The sequence below is a fragment of the Gavia stellata genome, chromosome 24 (genome assembly GCF_030936135.1).
Source record: "Gavia stellata isolate bGavSte3 chromosome 24, bGavSte3.hap2, whole genome shotgun sequence".
Lineage (NCBI taxonomy): Eukaryota > Metazoa > Chordata > Aves > Gaviiformes > Gaviidae > Gavia > Gavia stellata.
The window spans coordinates 11065513-11085530 of NC_082617.1; the positions used below are offsets into that span (position 1 = coordinate 11065513).

Consider the following 20018-nt stretch of genomic DNA (forward strand, 5'->3'; position numbering starts at 1 on the left):
AAAGCAAGCTTTTATGCATGATACAATGCCGTGGACATACCTGGGCTTTCTTTAAATTTAACATTGAAATCTGTTCCATTAAGAATACTAACCAAATATAATTCCATATGAGTTCTGAATATTATTGTAATTTAAGTTATGCTATTGTTACTGTTAATTGTTCAAACAATTTTTACCAAGACTGGAGGGTTAATAGCCAAAATACTGTCTTTCTAAAATACAAGCAGTGAGAAACATACTACTACTTTTGAAATAGTCTATTTTCTCTATGCAGATGGGTGACATACCAACACTATCTCTCAGAAGAAACACCAAATGCAAGAACATCAAAAGTATTTAAAATTGGTTGAAATATCTCCTATAACAAATAACAATTAAGTGTCTAGAAAGAGGACTTACCAAACTGGTTAATGACTGAAATTCTTAGCACATCATCAGCAAAGGGAAACTCTAGATTTAATCTCTGTCAAAGTGGGACTCCCCTGTATCACATGCTTGGTTTTTCATTGTAGTAGCATGACTATTTTCTTTTTAATACTTCATTTAACACTGCCTTCTTTTAACCTTAGACTAACAACATTTACATTAGTGTAAGTGGATTTTTTTCGTATTATTAAGAGACTGAAACAGCTGCAGGAGGGTATAATTTCTACTTTTGAAACATAAAAATCAAGAAAAGATGACATTTTCTTGATAATGGTTTTGCAGAGCAAAACATCACAGGCAGTTCCACTGTTATGAACATGCAAATTGCAAAATAGTTATTGTATTCTGAATATTGGTCTTAATTAAAAAATACCTCTTATAAAGCAGAAGGCATTTTTTTTTTTTTATCATAACAGGCCTGGTTTGACAATGATGTATAAGCAAAACAATTAGCACTCTATCTAACATAAGCAAGGAAGACAAGGTAGCAGACTGCCCAGCTTGTTTTAATATAACAACAGACTTTGCAAAAATATTCTTAAGTAAACTAACATACCCCTTAAGATCTTCCTAAGTTTGAGATAAGTGGAAAGTTATTGTGTGACTTTATTATTTGTAAAATATCAAGGTTTTTATGAAAAATAGCTTTGCTTTTGCAGCATACCTATGCAGCGCTTCAGAAAAATGCTTTTTGTCTCATCAGACAAACTGTCATGGCATATCCAAAACATTCCATTGGTGGTTCTCAAAAAAAAAAATTCCTTAGAAAACACTATTACTCCCCTGAATATACTACTACCACTTCACAAATAATAACTGCCTGTGCAGATTCAACAAAATTGTAATGAAAGTTCTCTCTTTTGTACGCAAGTAAGATTTTAAAAAGCTTCTTCTTGAATGTTTTACTTATCTGGAGAACTTTCCATGCCAAAATGCTCTGCAGATGACAGTATCTTCAACACACCTAAGCATCACTTCATAACTGAAATGTCACCAAATATAGTTAAGGTCTTTCTGACTGTTTTTTAACATCGTAACTTCAGTTTATTGATTTATAAAGAGTTACGTTGCCCGTAACAGTTTCAACCTACAGAATATGAACTGTAAGCTTCCAATATGTTTCATTTCCATTGCAGGGGCTGTTTGTTTGGGACACACTGCAGTGTTTCAATACACTGTTAAAAGTAGGTTTTTGCATTTCAGACATGGACTGGAAGAAACCAATTCATTAAAACTTAGTAAATCTTCAGGACTGTTTAATATAAAAATCTATTACTCCAACCACATATTGAATGAAAAATGTCACTCAACATGTTAAGATAAATGCCTGGATACTAGGCTGGGTAAAAAAAAAAGCAAGATTTTGTCATCTGCAGGACTAAAGGAACTAAAAAAGCTCAATGGGATCAGGAGTACCCGGCTTCAGTATGGCTCTTGGTATAATCTAAAATAGCTTTAGCAGTCGTCTTCCATCATTCTTACACTACAGTACTTCAATGAAGTTGGAAACTGAACGTTTAAAACAGTCACTACAAAGGAACTGGGGCTGCAGTAAGGTTTTTTTTCCTAAATACTTGGATGCTATTGCGATAGGATAGATTTTTTTTTTCATTTGCTTGGAAATTAAAGTTGTAACAAAATTATTTTATAAACAATTTTATTTTTGCCTTTTTTTCATGAAAGAACGGTTATGTTTTAATAAAACATCAGATTTTAATACTTCTAAGTGTTATTCTGGCACAAGACAGTATTTTCCCTGTTTGTTTTTACAGTCAATCCACTTCACTTCATCTGACTTCAAGTGTCTTTGCAGTATTCTGCGTTATTCTCCCATCCAAGCCTAAAAATCATATTTTGAACATTACTATGTTATAAGAACATGGCTATGAAATAGAAGCAAAGACCATTTTTCAAGATGAACTACTCATGAATGTTAAGTTCGGAAAAGAATTACTAAATAGCTGAGGATTTTTTTTTTTTTTTTTTTTTAAATGAGATTTGATCTATATTTTTAATTTAAAAGTTCTCCAAGTAAATCAACAGCCACTGATGATAAGATCTTCGGCAAAATCTTCCATTGTATTTAAAAACTCCTGACAAAATGTACATGCTGTATTTGAAGGCCACCACTCAATCCAAGTCCTGGAGTCCAAAGGGTACTGGAATCTAAGAAGACAACAGAAAATGATCATTTTCTGCTAAAATTTGTGGAGGAAAATGTCAAACAAAAAAACATTTACCATAATGAAATTGCTTGCTTTGTGTTCGTAATCCTGTTTTAAATGTACACATTGGAAAACACACTGTGTAACAATTGGTTGAATACTTAAAAAATTACATCAATTATATACTACATAAGAATTATTACATACAAACACTTGCCACTTCACAGCACACTTTAAGATTAAACCTCTGCATATTCTGATAGTAAATTACTTACTTGAAATTGTAACCAATGCTTATCTTTAAGGCTTCTTTTCCCATGATCAAATACTGCTCTCCTGGGCTCAATTCAACATCCGTACAGGTCTTCTTTTTAACAAAGGTTATTTCATTATTTTTTTGAGCAAAAGCCTGCCCTAAAGTAGAATGTCAAGAGTTGGAAAATTTCACAGAGAGAATTTCTAGTCATTCATATATGAGACAGGAAACACCAAAATGTTTTACAGTAGAGCACAGCCAAGGGATCTATTTGCCACTAGTTATACAACAGGAAAATTTGATTATATCAAACATGTTTCTTGTAAAATATTTTTAAAATTAAATTTGAATAGTAAATAAGCCTCATGCACATTAAATAATTTTATATTATAGTAATATAATAGTATACTATACAAGGGCATATCGGGTACTTAAACTCAGAGGAAAAAATGAGTATCAGCTTCAGTTCCGCAGGACCTACGAGCAGCTACCTCTCCCCAAAGGTAAGACAGTGAGTGCCCAAGAGCATTCTGAAGTCCTTTCTCCCAGAAGCAGAAACATGCCCAACCTACAAAAATCTAAGAAAAGTTAAGGCATGGCATATCCTTGCATATTACTCTACTTTAATCACTGTATATACAGTAAGGGAGGGCATTCTGTGGAATGAATGAGACATTTAAACGACAGCTCACAAATGTAGTAATTGATTATGGAATATGTTCACCTTGTTTTGTCACATAAAGGACATTTAACTGATTACAGTTTAGGTTTGTTAACAACAGCTGTAATACAGAAAAGGTGTTTAAAAACATCAAGCAAAGACTGCCCTTCTTAGGACACAAAAGAATTCTCAAAGACTGTATTTGAGACTTCGGTTTTCTACTCTCATGGAATGACTAGGTTTGACTGTTGATTTTTGTCAGCTGCTTCACTGGTCTCAACCAGACAGCTTTTACTCGAAATATATTGATAAATGGATTAAGAACAGGACACTCACCTCTTTTATAGAGATCCAGAAGAGCTGCAGAATACTTTACAAAAGAACCTTCTTCACTGCGAGATAAGATGTTCACTTTATAAACTGCAGAACAACACAAAACAAACTTTTTGTTATTACTTGTTCCTACAATACATACTAAGTACCTTACAGATGCTCAGATGGAGAATACGACGTCGCTTTACAATACTAATTTCTGGGAAAACGATGGCTATAGCTATATACTGTATGGCTAAGAAATATTAACAAGTTCTACCCATGCTCTCATCTGATGCCACACAACTTCCTCTGACCTCAAAGCCACATGATCACATTACAACAGTACCAGGCAAGAGAAACACAGTGCTTATTAGTGGAACTCATCAGATCAGGCTTACTGGTGCATGAACCCTGGTTATGTGACTTTTATTCAGCAGAGGGTATGGGCAGCACTTACTCTTCTCTGCTCCAATATATCATCTCCATATACTGTATGCCACCGTCAAGCCTGCTGAATTTTAATCACTGAAGATCTAATTGGAGCAAAATGTTTTGCAGCAGTAGTAAACAAGTAAACACTTCAATCTGAGCATGTGAAACAGGTAATGACAATTCAAATATTACCATATGCAATATCATTCTGGCATGCAGCTTCTCTCCTGGTATCAGCAGTTATTGACCGATCTAGTCTCTCTTGTACTTTACTACACTCAGCTACATTGAGAGAGAAAAAATCCATTGTTAAGACAATGTCATCACATGTCCTCATATAAAACATCATGAACCTTGACCTGTTTGGGATAATCTACTGTAACTGAGAAACACCGTAATTATGGGATTGCATGCTGGAACAATGACTATTGAAAATACCAAATAACACCCTCAGTCACCTGAACTTAATCCAGTCACACATCCATTATCATACTGCACACATGGTTTTTAATTTTTTTTTTAATGTAAAATTTGGCGAGGACAACAGCTGTGTTCTTATGAGGATTTTTTTTCCTTGTGTTTAGTGTGGTTTTGTATAAAGCACTACACTGCATTTTCCCACCCCGTGAAACAGGAAAACATCTTAAAAACAGTTTACCTTCCATGCATTTGCATTCATCTCCTTCACACAATCTCACAAGTTTTTCATTTCCATAGGGGTTATAAAATATAGTGCACCTTTTATCTACAAGATCCAAAAAGAAATAATAAATACATACAGAAAAACAAAGTTCAAGATGTCAGCACTGAAACTTTGTGAGTCAAAAGTTACCCGAGTTTAAAATAACAAGGATTAAAAAGCTGTTGAAGAAGGAAAAATGTAGCCTTTAAGGAGGAATAAAGAGTTAAAAGACAAACATGAATCTGAAGACATGTCACACATACCTGGTGCATGATATTCATACACAGTGAATATGGCAGGATTTAGCATTCCAGCCTGGAAAAGCTCACTTATTCGGAACTCAACACAGAGAAAATTATTAGCTGGCACCTATTTGAAAGACACATGAATTAAGGAGCTCTAAAGGAAACAAAATTATTCCAAAGAGTTGAAGTAGTGCTTACAGTTACGAAAAGGGTAACATACAGAGTCTATCTGCAGAATAACATGCCCATCTTTTATTTCATAGTCTGCTATCAACTGATCAACTCCACTTGCAAGCTGTAGGGGAGAAAAACAGAGAAAAATCTTTTATATAAGTTAAACATTTTTGGATGATCTTGAAGGTTTTATAATCGGTAGCTTTAACACAATTCTGAAATGTAAAAACCCCTTATTTTAGGGTTGTCTCTTTATGATGCTCATACTCTCACTTGGTTTTTTGGTTTTCTTTTAAGGAAATTATCCTTTTACTTATTACATGAAGATAGTGAAGAATTACTTGAGTCCACGTATAGTATCCTATTTCAATCTTTTAACTCCAACTCTGATTGCCTTTAACTAAAACTCACACGCTTGTCACAGAATCACAGAATCACTAAGGTTGGAAAAGACCTGTAAGATCATCAAGTCCAACCATTACAAAAAAAAACCCCAAACAAACAAAAAAAACCACACAAAAACCCCACCACCACCCACACACAAAAAGCACCACACAAAAAACCACCCACACCACACAGCATCATGCCCATCAAGCCATGTCCCACAATGCCACGTCCACACGCTCCTTGAATACCTCCAGGGAGGGTGACTCCACTACCTCCCTGGGCAGTCTATTCCACTGTGTTACCACTCTCTCAGTAAAGAAATTTTTCCTAATATCCAGTCTGTATCTCCCCTGGTGCAACTTGAGGCCATTTCCTCTTGTCCTGTCACTAGTCACTTGGGAGAAGAGACCAGCACCCACCTCTCTGCAACCTCCTTTCAGGTAATTGTAGAGAGTGATAAATAGGAGCTGGATGACCACAAGCACTACAGTTAAGATTCAGTTCACAAACTTTAGCCAGCTAACAGTTAGGTGTGTACACTAACAGTGTTCCCTTTACAGTTAGCAGATACGGCATCTCCAGACGTTGATTCACACTACCCTAACAGATGACAACCACTCTCTACCCGCTCTTGTCTTTCCACTAACAACAGAGGGAGCCTAAATGTCAAACTTTAACTAGATGTCTAGCTTCTGACTCTATCAAAAATCCATAATCTAGATTTAGGTAGATTATTTTCATTAGTATTAGAAGTGTTAGAAGCAATGAGGACAAAATGATATAAATCTGCACTACTACTCTAACAGAAAAGGATGAAGAACAGTAAATATTATAGTTCTGCCAAAAAAACTTCAGTAAAAGAAAAAAGTTCTCTAATACTTACAGTAGATAAGTCTTCTGTATTTGCTTCCAATCCACTAACCAAACCTATGTCCATCACGGCATGAGCAGACCCTGACTGCGGCTCTCTCACACCGGGCCTGTACCTAAAATAGATTAAAAATAGTATTAGTTAAACATAACTGAAATTAAAAAGGAATCTTCAAATGTGATCCCAGAAAAACCTAAGGAAAATTCTACCAACATTTAGACCACAGTAAACCCGTAATGAAGCAAACAGTCCAGATGAATCATTTCCGATTTATGCCAATATCATGCATAAAGAAGCTTTTCTTAGTATTTATGTTCCAGCAGAACCCATATATAAGTTAAAGAAAAACTCCCTCCCAAAGAGACCTTTGGCTCTAATTCTTTTTACACACATACATAAAAGGGAAGAAACAGGAAGAAAAGATCAGAAGACCATGTGCAATTCTTAATAAACAAAAACATTTTAATATCTTAAAGAATAAAATAAATTTATATTAAATATGTCAGTTAATGTAATATTAAAACAATAACTAAGAAAAAACAAAAGACCAGAAAGCCTTTGTAACATTCTTAGATTAATTTCATAATGCATACGTAGACCCACAGTGCATTTGCTTTGCACTGCTCCAATTCCTTAACATGTCAGCTGGGAATTCCACCTTTGCAAGGAGGAACATTGAATGTTAGGAAATCCAGGACATTTAGAACCAGCATTTAGTTAAATGAAACCTTTAAATGCAAAACAGTGGCTCAATCACTGGGAAAGAAAAAAACCAACCAACCAACCACACCATCAGCTGTACTTACTTTGCACAAGCCTCTAAGCGCCCAAGTGGCTCACCATCTTCTCTTCTGTAACCTTTTCATATCAAGTAGAGTCAAATAAGTAATTTTATAACTCTTTAGAAGCAGTATTCCAAAATTCTCATAAAGCATTTTCATAATTGAAAGATAATTCTTTAAACTGTTTTGGTGGCTATTTTTATAGGAACTCACTGTCTAGCCACAAACAAGTAACGTTAAACTTCTTTTATAATTCAGGTGAAATGACAGCTTTAATGCTTAGTGTACTGTATTGTGTACTTATGTTATTAAAACTACTTCATGGCAAAAGCTCAGAATGTGATCATAAACCCTGTTGTAACTGGACTAGAATTCTCAGTACCTTGTAGAACTCACTGTAACACCCCCCCCCATCCCACATCCTATTTCTTTCTTCTGCTAGAAGTTTGTATTCCTCACTCCCCCAACTGCAAAAACTCTTCCACAAATGCATAAAAATGTACCTCACAGAAATACATTCAAAATTAATTCTATTCACAAAAAGGCAATAGTTTCAAGAAGGGCTAAAAAGGCTTCTAGAAATTTATTTTCCAGTTTTGCATTTCGAAAGTGGCAGAATTTATTACAGTTTCATTCTTAATAAAAATGACTGTGTTTAACAAAGTAGGCTTTTTTCCTCCCTCCCTTACACTGACCTGAGTATTAATATTTAAAACCATATTAACCCTTACCATCATCTCTCTTTGGAACAATCTTCAATTCAAAGTTACATGACTCTTCAGAAGTACCGATTATATTATATACTGTCCTCACCTACACAGATACAAATAAATTAGACAAAACAGAAGTATTAAACAATCCTCAAAACTGGCATAAAACTGTGAAAACTCATAATACAGAGAATATAATACTAGTAAAAACAAGTCTGTACAGCATGATTAGTTTTGATGGACGCAAAGCAGAGTAAATAAATGATCAGCACAGGAATAAATGGGGAATTCCTGAGAAAAACCATACCACTCTTGCTGGTCGTATTTACAAGACTAAAAATAATATCCAAACAAGTCCTGATATTTTATTAATATAAATACTAGTATACAAGAATATGTACATTTCAGATGCTATTAAGTTTGATGCTAGAAGAGGCTATGAAAGATTAGAAGAAAATATATCACGGCATCAGCTTAATATTTAGGCATACAAAAATTATTCCTTTAAATATTGCAAGAAAACAGTTTCTCAATGACATAGCTTAATAAACTAAGAGTAAACCAGAATAATAGATAGTTGAGCAATTTCTCAAAATTGATCACTAAGTTGGGTCTTCCCTGTTTGGTAGTCTAAGCAGAGACAGTAACAACTGATGAGCATTAAAACTAAGTCAATCATCTATTTAGATTCATGGAACAGAAAACCTCTGATGCAAAGGAAAACTTCACAACTTCTCTCTCATTAGCCATAAGTCATACAATGGCTTGTACTTAATCTAAAATATAGCCATAATGACATCCATCATTTCAGTCTAAAGGTAAGGGCAACAAATGGAATAGTTTATGAGAAATTTCAGTTTCTTTTTCAATGTTGATATTAACAAACCAGAGATTCCATTTAAAAAAATTGGTTGTACGCTTACATTTACTGTAGCTATGCCAGTGCTGCTTCCAGTGCTTACATATATGTCATCATCCAAAGGTACCTAAAAGATTGATGTTAAACAAAAAGTTTTAAGTTAATAATAAAGATAGTGCTATTAGCAACAATTCAGGTCAGATGATCTGCTTGTCTTTTCTACATTTTAAATACATATTAAGGCCCGATGCTACAAACAGATTCTACAAAAAAAACTTCATAGGAACAAGCAGAGATACTAAATTTAAATGAATATTCAAATGCATTAAATTTAGCAGATAAGCAAAGTCCTTAAACATTTGCTATACTAAATTACTACCAGTTTATCAAAAGAAAAAGCTACTTTAGTAACAATTTCAAAGTTCAAATAATTAACAAGTCGCTAAGAATTCTGCTTTCATTTTTCAAAAGCAATACTATTTACTCACTGTCATAGTTCTTCCCACTAAATTATCTTCTGTCAGTTTAAACAGATGAAGGTCTCCATAGTTTTTGTATGCTACCTTAACATTCATGTCCAAATTAAGCCGTTGGACAAGAAGGGAATATTCAGTCAAGGCCTCAAGGGCATTAATTGTGTCCTGCCAGAAATCAATTACAGAGAATTAATTCCAGAAATTTAAAAAAAAAGTGAAATTGTATTACAAAGCCATTTATTTTCTGCCACTTAAACAAGATTATAAATAATGGTAACCATTACTAGCTAAACAGCTTAGCATTGTCTCAGCAGTACACTTAACATGGTGGTAACATATTTAACATGGTGGTAACATATTTAACACTATACTCATAGACATATTTGTGCAATTTAAAGAAATGCATGCAAGTACTAAAAAGGAAGCAAGCAAATAGCAATAAACACAGCACTCATCAGTTTCTTCATGGATTTTTAATAATTTTAAAAAGGGAGGTTGCATGAATTGGAATATTCTATATAGTATGAGTAGTTGGTAGCGTATTAGAAATCTGGCAACTTCCACTTGACTTTTAGTCTGTTCATGCATAGTAACACAGTTTTTACAATGAAAAAATGCATACCTTCTTACACTGCATTCCATTTTTGTGGAAAACATGAACAACCATGTCATTAAATGAAATATTCTGTTTTATAAAAACTTGGGAAAACAGTTTTCCTCCTATGATTCTTTTCATTCAGCAGATCTGAAGTCAGTGGAATCAGCTTGCAAACTTCTATTTCTAATAGACTTCATGAAAAGAAGTCGTATTTCCCAGAGACAAAGAATATCATGGCAACAGAGTCATGTGATACTAGTGCCATACATAGGACATCGAAGTTGTCAATGTGGTCATCTAATGATACTACCCTCTTAGGACGTCTCAGATTTTGGTACTTGAAGAATGAGAACAAAATATATAGAAGCTCACCTGAGTTGAATAAAATCCTCCACCATATCTTTGTTCTTCAGACAACCATTTGATGATTGGATTAGCATAGTTTTTGTCCCCTCTTAGCAAAGTAGTAAGCAAGGCATATGCTGTAGTTTCAACCATTTCTGCAGTAACAGAGCTGGGAGTGTGTTGGTCTGTTGTTTTGAAAGTATCTTTCCAAAAACGGTAAATAGGAGGGTCACCTACAAAAGTATAAATGGAAGGTTTCAGATTGAAACATAGCAAACAGCTCTCTCCAGACTACACAAGGTGAAGTATTGCCTACTCAGGTCAAGGAGAAAAGGAGGAACTCACTCTGTGTTTAACAGGAGATGAAGATACACTTGTCTTACACTAGGAAGTCTGACGTTTATACTAGAAACCAATGACAAACAGACCTGATGCAAAACATCTGATGCATACCGCAATATTGCTGGTCCTGAACAGTGATAGAGTGGCCAAACAAAGAGAATACAGATTATTATTTTTTTTTTAAAGCCACTTTCAACAGACAGGACAAAGCTTTTCTATTCCAGTAGAAATCGTTACTTGGCAGAGAACAGTCCAAGTCCCTTGCCTGTGACAAAATACACTAAAAAGGAACAGCATTCAAATGAGACTACAAAGTCCCTCATCAAACAGTGAGAAGTTAAGAAGAAAACCCAACACAACAAAAGTGAGGGCAGTGGCAGATACTCTGAGCCAAGGAAGAGAGTGGACACATCATAAGGATGAGGAGGCAGACAAAAGGAATCCACTACAGATACCTGCGTAAAAGGAAAGCCTATAGAGAGAACAAACATGATACAATGGGGAATGACAGAAGCCTAGCTGACTTGCACACTGCTAATGCAATTACACTGTTGAAAAGCTGAAAGCAGGGTTCAATCTAGCAACAATACTAGGCCACACAAGACTAAAAATTCACTTATGCCAAAGCAAGCATCACCGAAATTCACTCTCCAAGCAGTGCCATCAGAGAATTAAAAAATACTAAAAGAACAGCCTACCTGAGAGCCAACTACAGTACAGACTCTGAGAGAATTTAATAATACCTATGACAGATGCTTCCTTCTTCAGTGCAGAGAATGCCAACCGTGCAGAGTGATGGTTCAAATCCACAAGAGCTAAAGCATACGAAGTTATTGCCATAGTAAAGGGGCTTTGAGCAGACTGCACATTTTTCATCAAATAATCTCCTGCTTTATTTTTAGCATCATGGATTTTCTGAAAAGATGAACAGGCTACAGCTTACTAGACTTATTTTTAAAGAAACACATCTACCAAGACAGTACAGGTATATATAGTATCTTCTACAGTATATCTTATTATAAAGTGATCCAGAATTTCATTATTATTCTTTTACTGATTTTGAAAGACAAAAGACTAATTAAGCAAATAAATCTTAATCTTTGAAATTGAAAAAAGCCTCGTGAAGAAAATGGAAGAAATTAGAATCCCAGAACATGACAGCTGGCAGAAATAAAAGTATTATTTACCTGAGTAGGACATATTTTAATTGACTTTTCAATTCCAATAACAGAAAATGCTGTGAGATACAAAGATTTTTCTTCAGCTTCTCTAGGTAATGTACCCTACAAAATCAAATATGTAAACATAATTAAATAGGAACAATAGTTAATTTAAGTAAATTTTACAGTTTAGGTGAGGAAACAAATAGAAATTCCTGTAAGAAATATCAGTTTGTTTTAACCTGAAAATATGTTGACTCTTTTGAAGGTAATAGCTTATTTGTAAAAAAGAGACAAAATTATATAAACTTATTGGCAAATTAGGACTATTACACTGTAAAATCAACCTACATAATTTTTTTCTAAATATTAAGAAGTGGCAAGCAGCTACTTTTAGTGGGAAAAGATAAAGATAAAGGTTTGCAAGGTTGTGCTGTTCTTTAAATGAATTTAGAAAAATGCAAATTTAGCAAAATTGTCTTGAATAGGTGTTCTGGTGAAATGCAGCCTAAAATATATCTTGCATTCCTAGAATACATGACCTCCTGGTAACTTCAGCTTTTACTGCACACGCACAGAAAACATTTGGTTTTCATACCTGTAGTTTCACTGGTTGGTAATTTGAAAATTCACTGAATGACCCATCTGGCATTTGACAGTTATCAATCAACCACAGAAGTGAATTACAAACAGAAATTTGATCAAGATTTATATATTGATTAACTTGTCCGAGAATCCTTAAAGCAAAAGCTGTCAACCTGCCAAGGAAATCAAACAGATCATACTTGTTTTGATTAGCAGATACTACCACATTGCTAGAGGCTAGACACAAATTTGTACTATTTATGATTTAAGTATGCTACACACTCCCACAGTTCAAAGAAATATCGCAGATTAATTTTGAATCTAACCTAACAAACGGGCAATGATTACTCAATTTTAAATTAGGATCAAATTCCACGTTTCAGGATATTAACTCATTACATCCCCAGAAGATTACTTTTTCTTATGCACAGAACTTAAGGAAGATGCTTTTGAAGCATCTTATTCCTTCCTTTTATAAGCCAACTGCATTTGCCATTGTGAAAGGCAAGACAGTGACTACATATTTTGCCTAATTTGTAATGGCAGATTCTGTTTTCCATAAACAGTACTACCCTCCTGTTTGATAGCCTTTAAATATCATATTTGTGTGAACAAAAGGTATGACTATTTTGCCCTTGCTCATGTCCCTGTACTTAGCTTTCCTTCTTCAAAGTTGGGGTGCAACCTTTGCCTGAGCTTATGATTCTGCAGGGAACCAAGGTCTACACAGTCCTTTTGTAAAATTCCCAAAAATTTTTGTGAAAGTCCCAAAGAAGAGGTTTCAAAACTGAGCAAAATCCTACAAATTATCTCGTGTATGCCTACTCCTAACCATTGGCCCGACTTGGTTGTAATGGTGTGAACTATGGACACAAATAAAAGATTTAGCAAGTGAAAACCAGGAATCAAAAGATATTATTCAAAGTTGCAAGCGCCATTTAAATCCACCATCAAGCTCACCTCTCACGCTTACTAGAAAGTATCACCCTTTAAAAACTAGTTGTAATATGAAAGCAAACAAGCCTCCTCCATCCATTCCAATCAAAAGACCTTTTTAACTCACCATGTGCTAGCTTGCCCATTCTTCCACATGCTATACGAGAAGTCAGAATTTCTGAATGACGAGATGCTTACAACTCCTAAGGGATATATTAGGCAGAAAATAAGTTATGGAAAGAGATCTATATTAAAATTGTATTTGCTCACTCAGATATATCATCTTTCTCATTCAGCAAAATTTATGCACCTCTACAACTCTGAAGCAAGAGAAGCAGCTATATTTTTCTACCTTCTTTCATCTTCCTCCTCATTTGAGTTCTTGAAGTTAAGGTTTCAGGACCCAGTAAATGCCAGTTATGTGACTCTTCCAAGTAGTGAAACACATAAAATACTGGGGCAATGCTCATAAACTCTGCCTCTGCACTGCCCTTTGGCAGATTAGTAAGAATACTAAGACCACTAGGACTGAGGATTGTGGCAATCGCTTCACCCATAAGATGTCCTATGGAAAGAAAAAAACAAAATTTATTTAAATGAGAGATCATGAAAACGAATCCAAGGGCAGAATCTGACTGATACTTATAAGTGATCATTCTTTATGAAGTATTTAAAATTTGACACAAAAAGATGATCTGCAAAGCCTTTTCTCAAAAGAAGGAGAACCTAGGAATAAATTCAGGCAAATTTAAATAAAGGAGTAAGTGGAGAAAAAGAACATATATACAGAAAGTACATAGGCAGTAGACTAAAAGTTTCAATTCAATTTACCTTTTACACTGACACTTCTATCAATTTTTGTTTTAGGGACCAGATTTAGTGGGATTTTATATCGAAATTCTTGTCGTCTCTTGATTGAACCTATAATTGAAAATGTATATACATCATGCTGCACAATCTAAATCAATAGATGATCCACATGTAATAGCCAGATTTAAAGGTCACAACTATCTGAGAAGTCAGCAACAAAAATACCTATGATAACATGAAAACTAGAAATATGCCCAAATGCACATGCAAACAATATCGGCCTTTGAAAAAGAACACATGCAAATACTTTAATCTTTCTTTTGCCTTTTTTGTTAAGAAAAAAATCTGATCTGGACCTAAAACTTTGTGTTTTCAGATTCATCTCTGGTTAAATGGGAACATACTCTATTTTCATTAATAAAGCACCTGCTCACTGTTTTTCAAGCACACTGAGAAAAGCTTAGTATTATATCATAGTAAAAGATATATATAAAGGTTCCTTTAAGAAATTAATCCAAGAATTTTTTTGAAAGACTAGCTATTTTGAGATGGATTAGTCAGTCAATGAAAGGACAGGAAATCCTTGGAAGGGACACATGAAGAATATTTCAGGAAGGAGAAATGCCAGTTTTTTCACATTACAGAAAACTTGATCGTCATGAATCAAGAATATGGAATAATGAACAAAGTAAAGACATATATGATCAATTCCCTTACCATAAACACCCTGTGGATCCAAAGTGAAACCTGCATGAAGTTCTTTTGTAACGCCTTCTGGCTGAAATCATTAAGAGGAAAGAATCAGAAAATCATACCACTTTTCCTTAATCAAATATATTAGCTGAAACAACAGTTTAAAACCATACTATTTTTGCCTTCTATATAGCCTTCTCTGTAGTTGAGCTTTACTTAACTGTTCTACATCTATTCTACATACATTTAAGCTAGTGTTCTATCTCCCAAAATTCTTGAGAAAATTTAACAAAAGATTTAAATAAAAGCTTAGGAAAGTATAAAATTACAAAAAAGTGTTTTTCAGTGAATCATGCTTAAGCAGTTGAAAATCTGAATCAAGTAACTTAGAATACAGTATTCTCCTTGCTTAATAAATTATACTCTATCTATTTATATACATAATCTTTCCGACAATTCTTGTAATCAAGGTTTAAAAATGTGCGTACTCAAATACTCAGTCATGCATCTTTCCACTGCATACACCTCAGCGAATTCAACGACACCATGTGATATTTTGGATTCTGATAGTATTAAAATAAATCAATATTTATATATTGATTTAATACATTTTTATTTCTTGTGACTGAATCAATATGAAATTCAAAAACACTACAACATTCTGATTTTTTTACTTACCATTACACGTAATGTTTTAACAACAGTTTCGCTGTTCCTGGCTGTCAGCAATGTAAAGTTGATAGTGTGAAGACCTAATTCCAAAGGAAGTATTCTGAATGTAACTGCTGACGAAGAACCACCATCTAAATTCTTAAAATTACAATTGCGTATCCTCGATCCAGTAGTTGCAAAATCTCCAAAAGAACAGATGCCATTGCCAGCTGCTATTTTAACACAGAACTGAAACATTGAAAGATTTTAAATGTTTCACTTCCATGACAGGTACAACACCAAAGAAATATTAAAGGCACTGAAATACTATAATGAGCATTCTATTACTGTAATACTCTTTTCTGTTTACAATGAGCAAGTGTTACTAGCTTTGGAATGACTATTACTTCCACTAGACACACTAACAAACGTTCATTAGCAACACCAGGGAACCACTATACTAGATTTCATACACATACCTGCTTCATACATGTACCTTTGCACGCTTTTCTTGAATTTTTTCAATAATAATTTTGCACTTCTGTTGGAACATAATTCCTTAAAAATAGTCCTTTTATATTAAATCCCTAGACAATGTAATCTGTGAGCTCTGGAGGAGGTCATTAAAGAACAATCCCATCACTTTTTGACACTGTGTCCAAATAATTGGAATAGAAATATTGTATTTTAACTTTCATGAAGCAAAGTCACTAGGCAAGAGCATAACAACACTGTAATCAGGGGAATAGCTGGAAATTAAACAATTAATAATTGGATTTCATTGTTACACAGTTATGTAGAGCATACATAACACTAGCTGAAGGACTGGAGACATCTGATCCAAGGGTCTGTTTATGCTGGTATACTCGCAGGGGAAATGCTTTTTTAGTTTATTATGTTAATCTTTCCGTAGAACCCACTAAGACCACAAATTACCTTAATTGCAGAAGCTCCATAGTTATAAACTGATCCTTTTAACTCAATTTGTTCTCCTCGCACCACAGAATAAGGAACATAAACGCTCAGGAAGATATCTTTTACAACTTGCACTTCCAACGGCGTAGTAACACATATACCTAAGAAAATGAAAAACATAAAATCTGGCTCTCTTATCCACCCTTCTGATAAACAAGTTTGGAAAAGTCTTCATGCACTTGTCACCTTTACTGATGACTTATTATTTTTCAGTATGTACTTTGAAATTGTCCAAGCTTTTTTAAAAGCAACCAGGCTCTTGCTTCCTGTTCCAAGTTGCCGTCTCCCACTCTTTACACATACTTGCTGACATACCAGTCCTTTGGGCTGCTTCTTCTTCCCAAAGCGAGAAAGAAATTTTCTGTTTGGACTACCATATCTATTGGAAAATTTGTTTCTTCCTCTCCTCAAGTCCCTAAGCTATTGACAGCAGGACACTGTAAAGTTATGCCAGGGAAAAATCATTGACTATTTGTTCTTATATTCCTCTTAGCCATTTATTATAGGCCACTGTGAAACACAAGATAGGCTAGACAGACCTTTGTTTTCCCAGCCGCTTACATTCATAACAAGAAATGAAGTACTTTCCTTAAAATACGTATTTTGATGCTTTCTTTTCCTCTTTATCAACAAGAAAATGAACACTTTAGAACATACCTGTCAACTGTAATGAGAGGTTCTGCAAAATCCAAACGGAAAAGCTCCCTAGTTCTTTAGCTACAATCTAATTAGGTTGCAGTACCTACCTTTATCAGAAATGCCAACACCTTGTACTTCCCAGGTAGTCAGCGAATCAGGCAAGGTGATAGACAGAGTCTTTGACCTGCGTTTAGAAGTGTTAGTACATTTATACATTATCAATAGCCACCTGTTAACACCAACAGCTAATCAGCACAAAGATAGTACATACCCGGAGCAACTCCTGTATCTAAGAGAAACTTAGGTAAGACAAGATATGAGAGCATATTTAGGAAACAGGACTTCTGGATTTTTGTTTCAATATGAGAGCATATTTAGGAAACAGGACTTCTGGATTTTTGTTTCAATAAACTTGGGTTTAGTCGACTTTACAGAAGCTGGTGTTTAGCAAGGCTGAAAGTGAAAGGAAAAGTGACTCAACAATCTGGGCACCAGACAGCATATCCTGCACAGAGGAAAACAGGGCAGGAATAGTTTGTTTGTGTAAGACTGCATTTTAGCACACATCCTGGGTACAACTAAGGCTACCCAGCTTACCTCAATTTTAGCATTTACTTTCTAGAAAACTGATGACTAAGTCAAATGTTGGTAACTGATTTCAGAGAAGTAGTACCTTGGAGAAACTTGGTGAACTTCCCATAACCAGCTTTCAGGGAAGTAGCTACGGACTTCTGCCTCATCCAGTTCCAAGACAGCCTCAAAATCTGAAGAACAGAAATAATGCAAGTAAAAAAACCCAAAAAAACAACCACACCCACTACCGGCCTTCCACCAATGGCTTCAAAATCATTATCTTTTGTGATACTGTATTCTGCTTACTTGCCTCACGTTAGTCCTGATAACAAGAAAAAAAGGTATCTGAATACCCTCAATCAAAAGTCTGTGTTAATCCCACTTCATCTATTTACACATGTAAATACCTGTCCAATATCTAGACAGATTAACTTGTTAACAAGCAGTTATAGGGAGAGAATGGGAGACAAGAAATTTCACACTCCCACTGATCCATGTTACCCATCGGCTGTTTTGGGCCTGGGCAAAGGATTCAAATTTAGCATTCAAGTTTAGCATTGCCTTCACAGGCAATGATGCTCTCTTATTGCAGTTCTGCTTGTTCTAAGTGTGGGTGAATAGAATATAGCTTTTAACAGAATAAAGAACTGCTCTCCTACCCCTCTTTAGGAATAACACAACCAAGGTCTTTGGAGACCAGTAAAATTCTTTCTGGAATAACCCTGACAGGTAATAGGGAGGGGTTAATAGATTAACAAAGCTCTGTATTTACCCATATTCTGCTGGAAGTGTTTCACCACATATCCACAGGAGAGTTAAAGCTCTTGTACTTACGCATTCTTGCCAATATTAGAAGCTTATTAGGCTCCTCCTCCCGCAGCCTGTTTGCAAATTCACAGCAATCTCTGAATGCAGAAATGCACTTTTCATTACTCCGAATTCGCTGAGCTCTATCACTGCAAGTCTCAGCAACTGGATATGCTTTTACTCCAGCCATGCAGCATTTTCGAATTTCTGGATGTACATATTTGGATGCTGAAATAATAATAAAATAATTCCATTCCTTGAGATGAAGTTTTTATTTCCAAATGCATCCTAACTTGTTATACTGAACGTATTTTTAAAACTTGCAGAATTTCAGTGAAGGTACAGATTTGAGGGTGAATATAAACTTGTCATTTTTTCAAAAGCTAGTGATACACACTTAATCACTACTATTCTGAATTAAAAATATAAATTAGATAAGAGGAGTTTTATTACATTTTAAGATTTAACAGTCAAAGGTTCTTCTGACAGGCTTGGACCCTGGCAGGTGGTCAGCGGGAAAGACTGCTATATGGTAGTACTGTGAGTTTTCAGGCTATGTCTCTTCAGAAAAAGAAAAGATCTTAAACATATGCTGTATTTTCAACGCGTACTTAAATCTTGCTGACTTCAAATTCGGCATATGGCTAAGAGGCTTTATAAATGGGGTCCTCTCTAAAGTCATCTTCCATATTTGTCAGTCTCTCTCCACTACATTAAGTTAATAACAATAATTAAAAGTAGTAAGCAAACACTCAGATTCTTGATTTCTAATGGATGTGATTTTTTAAAAATAATTATATATTTTAAAAGATTTTAACACCTTCTTTGAGTATCCGCTCCTTGAAGTCAGCCCGTTTGGTTCTTAAGACTTCATTGCAAGTTTCATCTGTTCAAAAAATAAATAAGTACAAAAGATATGACCACTTTGTCATAGCATAGCCCACTTAAAAATAATTCCATAAAATAACATTCAAAATTTGGGAGACTTTTTTTGTTTACTATTTTAATTACAGAAAAGTATTTTCATTTCAATTACAATAACTGATCCACAAGTCATAATGTCTTCCTCCCTCAAAAATCATTAGTATATGTATTCCCTCTTAATTTAATGAAGTTCCAACATAATAACTGAGAGTCACAATAGAATATTTCAGAAAAGAAAATCCACAATTTCATGCTTAAACCAAAGAAATATACCTGCTTCATTTGAATCATCAGCATTTGCATTAGTTAAAAATGTAAGCCCAGCCATTCGGAATACATCAATGTTGTTCTGTCCTCCTCCAGCACCACACCCAAGGTCACTCTTTTCCAAATGTAGCATTATCTGAGGAAAAAACACAGCAGCAGCTAACTAAAACGTGGAATAGATCATATGATGAATGAGAGAGTTAGACCTGCAGAAAGGCCACTTTAGTCTGGAAGATGTCCTCACAATACACTGAAGAATACCATTTAGCAAT

At 34.7% G+C, this 20018-nt stretch overlaps 1 protein-coding gene across 1 annotated transcript in view; it reads right to left on the minus strand.

Moving 5' to 3' along the window:
- Nucleotides 1-2462: 2462 nt before the first annotated feature.
- Nucleotides 2463-20018, minus strand: part of C5 (complement C5) — a 28774-nt gene continuing 11218 nt past the window's right edge. The window contains exons 15-41 of the mRNA XM_009809789.1: nt 19753-19882; nt 19376-19441; nt 18583-18783; nt 17849-17939; nt 17283-17359; nt 16498-16637; nt 15589-15810; nt 14935-14995; nt 14239-14328; nt 13760-13972; nt 13535-13610; nt 12485-12644; nt 11914-12009; nt 11470-11641; nt 10412-10617; nt 9454-9606; nt 9030-9092; nt 8128-8209; nt 7421-7472; nt 6627-6729; nt 5403-5477; nt 5201-5306; nt 4914-5000; nt 4448-4537; nt 3845-3928; nt 2867-3005; nt 2463-2592 (exon numbers count right to left, since the gene is read on the minus strand). Coding sequence (XP_009808091.1) covers nt 2463-2592; nt 2867-3005; nt 3845-3928; nt 4448-4537; nt 4914-5000; nt 5201-5306; nt 5403-5477; nt 6627-6729; nt 7421-7472; nt 8128-8209; nt 9030-9092; nt 9454-9606; nt 10412-10617; nt 11470-11641; nt 11914-12009; nt 12485-12644; nt 13535-13610; nt 13760-13972; nt 14239-14328; nt 14935-14995; nt 15589-15810; nt 16498-16637; nt 17283-17359; nt 17849-17939; nt 18583-18783; nt 19376-19441; nt 19753-19882 — 3165 coding nt within the window. The remainder of the gene's footprint in view (nt 2593-2866; nt 3006-3844; nt 3929-4447; nt 4538-4913; nt 5001-5200; nt 5307-5402; nt 5478-6626; nt 6730-7420; nt 7473-8127; nt 8210-9029; nt 9093-9453; nt 9607-10411; nt 10618-11469; nt 11642-11913; nt 12010-12484; nt 12645-13534; nt 13611-13759; nt 13973-14238; nt 14329-14934; nt 14996-15588; nt 15811-16497; nt 16638-17282; nt 17360-17848; nt 17940-18582; nt 18784-19375; nt 19442-19752; nt 19883-20018) is intronic.